General features: G+C 37.0%; 1 protein-coding gene across 2 annotated transcripts in view; it reads right to left on the reverse strand.

Annotated features, from left to right (window-relative positions):
* The window catches only part of DAPK1 (death associated protein kinase 1), an 85,720-nt gene that overhangs the window by 21,164 nt on the left and 52,137 nt on the right, over positions 1-12,419 (reverse strand). The window contains exons 5-16 of one of the 2 annotated variants that reach the window (XM_030968015.1): positions 10,785-10,914; positions 10,453-10,501; positions 10,285-10,311; positions 9,707-9,859; positions 9,521-9,566; positions 7,784-7,873; positions 7,301-7,393; positions 5,567-5,686; positions 4,385-4,483; positions 3,488-3,586; positions 2,219-2,317; positions 656-853 (exon numbers count right to left, since the gene is read on the reverse strand). In XM_030968015.1, the coding sequence (XP_030823875.1) occupies positions 656-853; positions 2,219-2,317; positions 3,488-3,586; positions 4,385-4,483; positions 5,567-5,686; positions 7,301-7,393; positions 7,784-7,873; positions 9,521-9,566; positions 9,707-9,859; positions 10,285-10,311; positions 10,453-10,501; positions 10,785-10,914 (1,203 nt within the window). The remainder of the gene's footprint in view (positions 1-655; positions 854-2,218; positions 2,318-3,487; positions 3,587-4,384; positions 4,484-5,566; positions 5,687-7,300; positions 7,394-7,783; positions 7,874-9,520; positions 9,567-9,706; positions 9,860-10,284; positions 10,312-10,452; positions 10,502-10,784; positions 10,915-12,419) is intronic. The other variant, XM_030968016.1, reaches the window with a different exon arrangement.

Raw genomic sequence — 12,419 nt, forward strand, 5'->3', positions numbered from 1 at the left:
AAGTCATGCAATCTTGCCTTCTGATCAGTAACCTTAAAGGCAGAGCTTTCTCTATGTGGAACAACTTAAAGAGACAATGTAACCAGAAAAAACAATTTAATTCTTTTAGAAGCTTTAGAAATCTTTAGAAATTTTCTACTGAACTTGCTTTAATAACTATTTAATTAACATCACAAATAGAGGTACTTAAAAGGCCAGCCATACCAAAAAAACAAGCAAATAAATTCAAAATTTATTTATTTGGATTACATCATGAAAGACAAAAATTGATTCTGACACAAATACAGTCAAATTTTTAAATAGTTCTTATTGTAAATGGATATGATTTATCCAACCCATAGTAATCAAAGGCCAACAGCAAATCCATCTTTTTCTCTGAAGTTAACAGTTTGTTGCCAATTACAGAACCTAATGTTCCTGTAATTTTTCAAAGAGTGTTATTCATGAGGTGATAAATGATAAGGAGATGATAGATCAGCAAAAACCCAACCATGGAATAATAATGATCAATGGACAACCCTAAAGACTACTTCAGTCATCAATAGGCCCTGTGTGAACTGCTATGAAAATTCACACAGTGGAAACAATGCTGACTTGCAGCACTCAAATTAAACAATTGAGAGACACAGCCCTGTGATTTCCAGACACAACCGACCTTGTCTGTTGCGTGAAGGTCAGCCCTGTGTTCTGCCAAGCACTCCACAATATCATGATAACCCCTAGCAGATGCTGTCAGGAGCGGGGTCTCCCCTTCTTTGTTTTTAATGTTCACATTGCAGCCTGCTTCACAGAGTGCTTTGGCCACAGAGTAGTAGCCGTGCCAAGCAGCGCAGTGCAGTGGGGTTTCTTCTTCCTATCAACAACGAAAATCAAAACACAGTACTGAACCAAACTTCGGGAAGAACAACTTCCCAGCTTAAAAATACAAAAAGATGGTATGAAAAAGAAAAGACAGTCTAGTAAGTAAGTCCTATGAAAAGATACTGTACTTTCTAATTCCAAAACCAAGAATAACTTCAGCTGGCATGCAAGTGATTATGATACCTTGTATGTCAGCAATACTAGTTTAAATCTATCCTTGCTCCTGAGGCTAACTATCTTGGTTCTCTCACTTGTAAACAGACCCTTGTTCACAAACAACTTCTACATCCCGCATGCTCTGACTAATCCAGTGTCTACAACAGATTGATCACCACGGAGATGCAAATCCCACTAGGTCACTTCGCTTACCATGTTGAGAAAGCACATCCCAATGTTCTAGGTGTGAAGATACTTAAAAACTCAAGTTCTTTAAAGACACATCACAACATGCCTTTGAAACTGTTTGCATTTGGAGTTCAGTTCTGACTGAAGTACTAATTTGCTTTTTGCTTGAACCCAGGAAACTTCAAAACATTCGACTTCAATTCATTGTACGTCAGAGCAGTTACATGGAACACCATTAAAAACCTCAAATGTTTGACAAAAATATACTGAAAGCAGCCCACTGAAAAAGCAGGGAGAATTAAAACCACTAAAAGCTCTATCAAATTCTAAGAAATTGGTTAGCCTTTCTGTACCTGGCAAATATCAAAAAAGAGACAATTGAAGCTGATAATAGTGAAGGACTTGGACTGTATTCAAGGTTTCTGTAAAAATCTGAGTGTGAAGAAACAGACAAAGACCATGTTCTGTCCTCCCTCAGCCTAAGGCTCCTTAAACAATGAAAAGGAAGTCCTAGAGGATGCAGCACTTGGGGAGGCTTGTGGAACTCACACATACAGAGTCAAATCTGGGTCAAACGGATTTTCTTTCTCTGTTATGCCTTTTCTTTCTTGTTTTCTTGCAAGAGTTCAGACCTCTAAAGAAACCCTCCTCTCATTTTCAAAAATGAGTCCTTGACAGTGTAGAAAAATCCTATGACTGCTAAAACCAAGCAGAATTCAAGGCAAAAATTAATAAAAATCTTCAGCTGAACTCAAAGAGTACACAACACCACCCACACCTTCACAGAGTTGTTTCTCTGTGAAGCTTTCATTTTTGAGAGAACCTGTGTTTTATAGCACTCGTTGGTTCTCTCAGTTTTTCACATAATCTTTATCTATTTATTAAGAGCTACCAAAACCTCCATAATTCTGGTTTGCAAACATGCCAGAGGCTAAACACGAGACTTGAAGTTTTGACCACTTATATAAAGCCTTATTTGTTGAAAAAAATGCAGACAGTGTTCATGACTCACCTTGTCTTGAAAGTTTGGATTTGATCCAATGCTACAGAGAAACTGAACCACATCCACATGCCCATACCGAGCTGCCACGTGGAGAGCGGTCTCCCCGGACTGCAATTACAGGAGAACATGCCAATGTAATTCCCTGTGTCACACCATGATCATCACACTGCCTGCACACCCTGTGCAGCCTGAATGCCCTGAATCCTGCATGGGATACTCCTCCCTCTCCCTTGCCCAGACACACAGCTCCATCAGTAGAGCTTACAAGCTGGCTGTACATGACAGGCAAAGCACCACCTGGCAGGAAGGTTATTTCTTCAAAGGCTTTCTTTTCCCAGAACTTATTTTTCCACTTTATTTGTTCCAGATCATAGACACGGTGGGATTTCTGAGCAATATTAGGAGGAAGCCGTGTGTGCAATTGTGTTGAAACAGATGTCACAGTTCTATTCATAACATTTCCACATGCTCCCCCCTCCCTTGTTTATTCAAGGTAAGGAGCTGGCCTAACACATTTGTACACCCTGGTGCATTTTGGTCACTATGTCTAACTATTTGCAACACTTTCTTTTTTGAAATTATATAAAACAGAAACTGTATTTTTATTAAGAGAGTAACCCCTTTCCTAGTAGCCTTATCAGGAGTCTAACAACAATTTTCCTAATGTACCTTGCCTTGCATTAGCTCTCTCAACAAAGTAAACTGTGTTTCACAAGTATAATTTCTTCTGTACTGGAGCTCTGGCTAGTATAAAATCATTGCTATAGTATAAAAATTTAACAGCAACTAGTTTCTAGGGCATATGTTGCTCAAATAACACTGCCAAAGACAAGGTAAGTGCTCATCAGCTATAAATTGTTAGGCTTCCTCATACTCAACTTAATAACAGTCAAATTTACTTGTCAGACAAAAGTGATTTTCAATCAAGAGGAATGAAAAACCAAATCACGATTTCACTCTGAGTTCCAATGAGAAATCAAATCTTCAAGTGAAAATTAATTTAGATTTGTACTTCTCCACCTACCCACCATGTAGTCACCACATTTAACATGCACACTTGGCTAACATTTGTCAGAAAAATAATCAGTACATCCAGCTACTTTAAAGCTCTGTTATCACAGCCCTGTATGTCAACTTAGAAAACCACACTAAAAGAGCCAGTTAAATTCTTGGAATTATGGCACAGCTGAAAACCATTTCAATTGAAAGACCTCTCTCTTTGCGAAGATAAAGTTATAGGAAAAGGCCCTCTGTGTAACAAAGGAGTTATTTTCTTACCTTATCCTTAATATCCAGAGGACATTCATTATCATTGAGAAATTTCAGTGTTTCTACGTGTCCATGTCGAGAAGCCCAATAGATTGCATTAGATCCAGCCTATCGAAAAAGGTTATTTCAGATGTTATCGATCAAGTTAAAATCCTAATTCTAGGTTTTCAGCTGAGGTACATGTGCACTTAGGTGTACACAGACACACTGAAAAGCTATTCAAGCTTATATGAACACATTCACTTTTAAAAAAATTTCAAATTGATTCAACAACACCACATACCAACAGTGACAACAAAAACCTCTCTATGCAAGAATGGTTAACAGGATTACTAACTGTTTGCAAGGATAATCCTCTTCTCCCTTATTAGGGAGTTCTTTCTAAAGAACAGTCATGAGATAAAAACCTTACTTCTGCTTGCTTTACCATCTATCAGATGGAGAGGCAGACAGTTCTTCAAGCTTGCTTTAAATGAATTGTTACAGCACACTGGGGAAAAAAGCTTATTTTAAAGCATATCCTCCATCAAATATGAATATTAGTTGCTATATTCCCCACGGCTAAAATATTAATTTATCATTCTATATTAAATAAAGTTCACCATTGTGTTTTAGGGAAATCACTAATTTGAACTAATTGAGGTGGTTTTGTAAGCATGAACTACTTTGTAAGATTAGTATCATTCAAATTATTTCAGCTAATAAAGTGATGAAAATCAGAGGATATGTATTAATAACAAATGACTTTGCTAAAAACTTGGTCTTACGTTTTTTGCTGTGGAAGGCAGAAAACAAGATCTACAGCTCAGAGTTTTTAATTTCCAATACCACTTGGTCTGAACTGCTTGTCTCCTGCTAACTGTACTAAAAAACTTATAAAGAGCAATTGAAAAGCAGAACCCCAACCTTATCTTGAACATCAATACGAGATCCACGCTTTAAAAGCAACTGGAGCATTTGAATGTTTCCACAGCCAGCAGCAATCAGTAGTGGAGGTGTTCCATGCTAACAATGAAATACAAGCAAGAATGATATAGTTAATTGCTGAAAGATTAAGGAAACAGTGGAATAGAAGGCATGCATTGAATAGCATTTCAGATTTCCACCTTCAAATTAAGTCTACAGGAAATAGTGCATGGAAATAATTTATCCCTTTGTTCATAAAATTTGTTACACAGCAATTCTCCATATTTTTAAGATTAATTAATGATATATCACACAGTACATTTATGCTTTTTAAATTAGGAATATGAATGTTAAACTCTTACTATTAGCCTTTCCCTCCTGCAATTTCTTTGCAGCCACCATACCACCTCAGACACAAGCCATAGGCAACATCTGGAAAGTGAAATGGGATCACGCATATAAACAAAAAAACCCAGTGATTTCTTAAATGGTTCAAGATCTATCACAGTAAAATAACATTTTACTTCTATACTGTTCTTCATATTTCTTAAAGTACTTTGTAATGAAGGTCACTATAACCATGCAAAAAAGTGGTTGAACCACTTTTTGAACCTTGTCTTGAACCATTTAAGAAATCACTGTATTTTTTGTTTTAATGGGCAGTTCCATTTCACTTTCCTATATGTTGCTGATGCATTGAAATACTGTAGTGGAAAAGCAATTTCATTACTGAAAGTGAACACCACCATCTAACATGTTCACATATCCCACTTCTGCAGTTTGCAACTTCTGTTTCTAACAATACTTTGCAAAGTCAGTTTTAGCAGTCTGGTTATTCTTAGGTATTCTGCCATCTTCATTGGCCACAATAAACAGCAACTGCCACCAAGAGTGAAGGCAGATATTGATACACTACAGTTCCTGACCACAGATTTGAGTTACACTTTTGAAATGCCTAGGCAAAAAAATTTGGGCTCATTTGGGGTCCATTTTAATGTATCTTGAGAAGACTGAACACAAAGCACATGAATATTTCTCCTAGAAAAAAGGCAGAACTTTTTCCCATTCCCTTGCCTTTTAATTTCAGGTGTTACATTTCTATTTTACAGCCACACTGCTCTATTCAACAGGGTGGTAGCTAGTCCCCCACACACCTCATACCTCAAAACAGACCCACACTACCTTGTTGGGTTGATTGACATCGTAATTTGTCAGAGATCCCAGAAGGTGCTGTAATCCAGGAACATTGTCATCATTGATGGCATGAATAATAGCTTTCATCACAAAAGAATCTTCCTCATCCTTGCCATTAAATGAGAACGAAGAAAAATTGTTAGCTTTAAGAAAAAATCTGTATCTAACAGCTGCCAAGACATCAAAAAAAATTAAAACCTAAATTTTTTAAAACATTTTTTTGTAAAAGAGTGCTTCAGCTGCAAGTTGTAATCTTTCATGAAGCATATGGCTAGCATGTATGTATGTTATTTGAAAACTCACACTAAACCCCATGACATGTTTTCTGGTAAAGTATACTTCCCTCTTCATCACACACAAGCCTGTTAATCACTGAAACTCCACACAGCTTTCTTTAATAAGGTGTATTTTTTCCTCATAGGAAAAGTAGATGATAGATTTCAATAGAAGCAATACTTGCATAAAATGAAATTATTCCATGCATACATGTGACGATTAAAAAACCCAAGTGGTGCATGAATACCAGCTGAAGTATCAGGTTTTGTGCCATCCACAAGAGAGGTGCTTTGGTCCAAGCTTTCATCTACTCAAATGGATCAGTTAAAAATCTAGAACCTAAGTAATAAGCCTAGATACCTCTGCAGGTGTAACTTTGTTTTTCTCCCCTGCACTAGAATTTCAAAGAGCTGAAATTCACAGAGCCCATTATTTGGATTGCTCTTACCTCCTCTCTCCCGAGGTTTCAGATTTTTTAGGACACTAACATTGGGCTATAATCCTTTCTGCTGGAACACAGGTGTGAAAAGCTGATCCAGTGTTAAAAGGTATACAGATAGCTGAATTTGGGGGGTGTTGGGTAGGAAAAGGAGAGCAAGAGGAGAACAAAGAGGAGAGAAGCCAAAAGATAAGAGGAGAAAAAGTGGAAACATGAGCATGGAGTTGCACAGGAGGGACATGGGGAAGATAGTATGCAGAAAAGGGCTTTGCAGAATTTTTGAAGTTTAGTCCTATTAATGCATAGAAAAGATGATATTCCCCAGCTCTAAACATATTAACACACATTCCCTGCTGATCACAAGGAATTTGTAAAAGGTGTATTAAAACTTGTAAGTAAGCTAAGAAGACAGCTTTTAGATTTATAAGCATTTGTAATTACAAAACATACAGCAATTGCTCCTAACTGCAACTCTAGCCATATCTAATACCACAAACTGAATACATGGCCAGCTCTAAAGTTTCCTCCTTAAATAACTGCTTGTTGTGACACTGCTGTCTAGCATTCATTGGATTTAAAATGGCCTCAATGATTTTGAATATTTGGTAAAAAAAAAAGAAGGAATATTATTTTAGTCCACAAAATGGTGATGTAAGTAATGAGTAAAATTCAGATGACACTTTTCCACCATATAATTGTTTTGGATGACACTTTTTCACCATATAATTGTTACGGTACAAAAAATACTCATGAATCAAGTTTCAAAACCAAGAAATGAATTTTTGACACCAGGTATCAGCCTCAGCACCGTAAGTTAAATATCAAGGTTTCAAGAGGCAGAAGATCAAACTATGGATAACTGACCTTGATAACCTGAAAATCTATTTCTTCTTTCTTATGAGATTAGTTAATTATGCAAATTTTCAAGAGACTAATATTTCTGTTAGTTAGAAACTGGCAAAATTAATATGTGATAAAGCTTTCTAAATATATAAGAACACACTTACCAGAGTATCATCACTTCTAGCGACACTCATGCTACTTCTGGACAAGAAAGATCTTGATAATCTTTGGCACAAGGATATTAAGCGCACTGATTGCTTTATAAAAATAATAAGAAAAAAGCTATATGTAAAAAAATTAGAAAATTCTGATAGGATGCTATGGCAGAGATTTTAAAAGACTTGGCAAAACAAACTGAAGTTTGACTTCCACATCCCATCTGCTTTTTATATTGAATTTGAAACCTTAACTTTTGTTATTTATAATTCAGCAGAAGCACAAAACAAACGCACAGGCATTGGATGTAGATCACTGACAAAGAGGTCTTCTCCCACACTAGCATACTCAAGCATTTAATTTATTCCCAGTGTCGGAAGAACATGTTTCTTCTTCTTTTCCACTCTTAAATGTGCTAACCTTTCCCTGGAACAGGCAATGCTACTGCATTTGTATGTCACCAACATTTGATGTGTTATTGAATGACTTACTTTCCATTTTCGTCGTGCTGCAAACTTCTTGAATTTCTCCATATTCACTGCAGAAGCTTTTCTGCTGAGTGCTTGCTGAGTGTCTTTTGGCTGTGAGAAAAGGGAAAATAAAGATGTTCCAAAAAATTCCATAATTTCTGCATGTAAGTCTCTGTCCCTCAGTGATGACTTCCACTTACATTATAATAGTACTCCAATCATACTGTAATAATGAAGTAATTGTAAGCACATATTTTTAATATTCAGAGTCTAGTCTGGCAAACAGATGGAATTTCTTAAGAAAATGCTGTAAGGGAAATCCAGGCCTAAGAATGCAATACTAAAATGTGCTTTTTCATTTTAAACAAAAAACCCCTTCAAACATCAGAACATTCAGCCTTGTCCTTCACCTCCCTCTCTGATAGAGGCATTTGATTTCCAAGATAAATCCTGTCCTCTGGGAAGATTTCCTGGCTGATTTTAAATGCAGTCAATCTTTGTTACAGTCTCAGTGTAATCACCTGGACACTGTTGAAAAATTACTCCCTCCCCAAACAAAATCACATCCCACCTACCAGTGCAGCAAGCTCTAAGCCCTCATCCTTTAGTGGGCTAATACTAAGCACCAATGACTAGTGGAGTACACCAAATTTTGCATGTTATGATCCCATTCTTGAAGTCATTTTTATGGAGATATATATATAGCATAGAATCATGGAAAGGCTTGGGTTGGAACGGAACTAGTTTCAACTTTCCCTGCCATGGAAATGCAGGTAAAGATAGCGGTGGGAAAGGGGAAAAGAGGATATGACTAATGGAATGGGAATCAAATGCCTGGAAAGTTAAGTTATAAAGCAAAGTAATAGGGTACTAAACAACCTGTCTCTCTGCACAAGCGTGGAACTTGGTCCAAGAGAGACCAGCCTGCACAATGCTTGCTTTAGTGTTTTAAAATATCATGTCAGTATGTTCCACACATTTCAGCTATATCAGATTACCTCAGCAAAAAGTCACCAAAGCATGGTCAAATTTGTAGTTTGGCACTTTGGTGTAGAAATGCCTGCCCTCGGATGTTGTACTGTGAACTGAAGCAGTTTTGGCACAGGTAAATATTCTGCTAACTGATCTCTGGGAAGTCAAATGGGATCAAATACCCGCTGTGCATCCCCACCTCCTGGGAATCAATGGCACTGAATGGGTTTACTACTCACAATCATTATGTGATAGGAATTATAACAATAAACTGCCAGGTAGCACGACACACATTAAGAAGAATGATAGGTGCCATTTCCTCCCTCTCAACATAGCAGCTTCACAACAGCTCAATCCAAACCAAACACTGAAACACTGAAGAAGGAAGCGGACCACCACATCAACTGCTCTCTTCAGTGTAAGGGGAAGGACAGAAGAGAGATTACTTTTTTTCCCCAGTCTAAATAAAGGCATTAGAAGAAGAAAGTGCGAATTGGACTGGATTCAGAGACTGTATGTTTGTCAGTGCAATGTTCTTTGAAGATTACCTTCTCCGTCTGACCATGACTTTAATTCCCATACGGGGCTACTTCCCTACTGCTAACTCACATAGAGCATATATTAATGAAGCCCATATTCTGCATGTGTTAGCTTTCATACAGGCAGCTTTCCAAAACAGTAAGTTACATTAAACAATTATGAAAACATTCCATATCAAGGAACTCAAAAAGCATGAAATGAAAAATGATTAAAAACGGGACAACAGAGAATGAATGGCATGCTAACCTTGATCCAAGGATGCAGCAAACTGTCTTGAATAGTCATTCTCTTCCTTTAAGAGAATAAGAGATAAAACAGTTTCAGATATTAATAAAATACATACTGGTTTATGTTTATTAAACTATCATCTCCAAATATAATGTAATTTTAAATACTACAGATGTAAGTGCCACACAGAAGAATAAAGCTCACTTTGGATCTTTGACTAGAAGTCTTCGTATAAAGTCTTTAGCTAGGGCACTGGTATTACTGAAGAATTCTTCTTCAAATTCATAATTCACAGCAGACACATTTGCCAGTGTTTCCTGTTTGGTTTCTCCAAGAAATGGTGATGCACCACTTAGACTGCAAGAGAGACAGAACATTCCTCTCAGTACACGTTGTAACACTGCTGCTTCAGCCCTCTGAGATCAAATAACAGTAGAAAGAGAATGTTTTTCTTTTCCATTTTAAGGCTGCAGATCTAGTTTCAGGAAGATGTGATGTAGCGGGGCAAAAAAACTTTGCTATAATTTCAAAGAATACTATTAAGATATAGCTGTAGGAAAGTCACCTACAGATTTGAAGACAGTTTCCCATCCTAGCTCAATGCTGATTAACAGCAATGCTTTCAATAATTATACTACTGCTTTTAAGATCATACAACTTGAATCATGATGTGCAATCAGAATGCTTTGATTTGTACACACACCACCAACACCCCAGAGGATAGAATAAGAATTAAAAAACAACAGCATTTGCAGGAAACACCCATAGATTTTGGTACTTACAGAATATAAGTTATTACACCAATGCTCCTGGATTGAAGGAAAAGCAAACAAAAAAAGGATGAGGGAGAGGAGAGAAAAATAGATGGAAAGAGAGAAAGGAGAAAAAAAATGGTTAGAACATAAGCATAATCATGAGAGATTTATTTCAAGTAAGATCCAATAACTTACCACATATCTGCTTCAAGACCAAGAGGCTCATAATTTACTATTTCAGGAGCTAAAGGAAAAAGCAGCAAGGTAAGTACCTAGTCAAAGAACAGGTATAAGTCTCACTCTGAGTCCATGTATGTCAGAGATAATAAGCTAAGATGCTGATAGATTAAAACACCTTAATGCAAGTCTAATTTGAAATCAAATGCTACAAATTGCTTATTTAAATTTCAAAATGTCACGAATACACAAAAATTTCATAATCTGTAAATCAATCAAGCCAAGATAAGCCACAAATACTGTTTCACGGACTGAAAAAGAATAGTTTGAAGAAACAACAGTTTTCTCACCAACAAACTCTGGTGTTCCGAAGATATTTTTGAATTCATTTCCAAAGTCAATTTTGTGTGCTAAACCAAAGTCAATAATCTTGATTCGAGGCTTTGGTACATTCCTGTCCAACAGCATTATGTTTTCAGGCTTTGAGAATGAGGAAGGGGGGAGAGAAAGAGAGATTACATATAGGTACAAACTGTGGACAAGTGTTCTTCATCACTGAACATTCATTTTTACCTCTGTTAGACACTTAAATTGTATTTTAGGCAGAAAAATCCTGACTTTTCCTATTATGATCTAACATATGCTTTAAGTAACTACAGTAAATTAGGATTCCATGTTGATGTTGAAGCGCTATGATTTCCACAAGGCCAAGATTTTACTTCTTGTAGATACCACAGTTGCAGTTTTCATGTGGACTGACCCTTAGTGAAACACACTGTCCCCCAGTAAAGATCACAGACCCTGTGCTACAGCCATTCCAGCACTGCTGGGAGCATGCAGGAAATAAAACCCTATCAACTAATTACTGGGTTTGGTTTACATTAGTCCCTGAAAGAGGTTTCTTTCACACCACATAAGCAATCAGGAAGGTGTATCTTGTTGCCTTTGGATCTTCCAGGGAAACTTCTGGAGTGGTCCAGCTCACAGATGTTGAGGCTCAACATACTTAAAAGGAAGGAAAAAGAGCAGGTTCTCCTGTCTTTTCTAGCTAATTTTGAAATATGGACTTCACATTTCTTTACACCAAAGATCTGCAAGGCCAGAACAAAGAAGATGAAATGCCAGGATTATCAGCAAAGGGGGCTGTCTCTACACTGCATCACTTTAATGAGCATACAGAACCAGCTACTCAGTCACCATGTCCTCTTATGTCCATAAGCTGGTGTGCTCTGAAGAGGTCCTGTAGCTACATCCATCCTGTTCAGAGTGTTAGGGGCTTCTAGAGTCATTAAGGACAGATCTTCATCATCACCCTTCTTTTACCTTTTTTTCCCAATCACAGGACCTGATAAGTGCAACTGTAATTTCTGCATTTCTGTTCCATACTTTTTTTTGGTCTGCACATTGCTGCCTACTTTAATGCACAAAGTTTTGGTATCCAAGGATGACTTGTTCAATTACAAACAGATTGGCAAAAATTCACATATCATACTCTAAGAAATAAAATTCTTTCTAGCTTTACAAATTTTTTCTCTTGCTGACTGTCATACAAAGACCAAATATATTACCCAGGTGATGAGGATGAAACTGGAAAAGGTATGCTTACACTGAAATCCATTCCCTTCCCTACCTCATTCCCCTTTCAGAACGACATTTCAATTGTAATGAAATAATCATGCCTCCTTTTTCTCTTACAGACATAGCTGCCCACTTCAGGAGACTTCTGAGATGTTTAGTTGTCTACCTTTGAAAAATAACAACTTCTGGGGGAAAATGTGCTGAAATTGAAACATTTAAAAGCAGTTGCTCAGCTTAGATACAAAAAGCTCTGCTTTTATTATCAAAAGGATGCAATTAACAACTTTTCTGAAAACCAACAAAAAAGCCCCAAGAAGGGAAAAAGACATCAGTGGAAATTTGCTGCCTGCTCCACAAAAATCCTTGCACTTAACTCAGTGCAGTTTCAATTAAGCACCTAAAAAAAC

This window comes from Camarhynchus parvulus, chromosome Z, assembly GCF_901933205.1.
Source record: "Camarhynchus parvulus chromosome Z, STF_HiC, whole genome shotgun sequence".
Classification (NCBI taxonomy): Eukaryota; Metazoa; Chordata; class Aves; order Passeriformes; family Thraupidae; genus Camarhynchus; species Camarhynchus parvulus.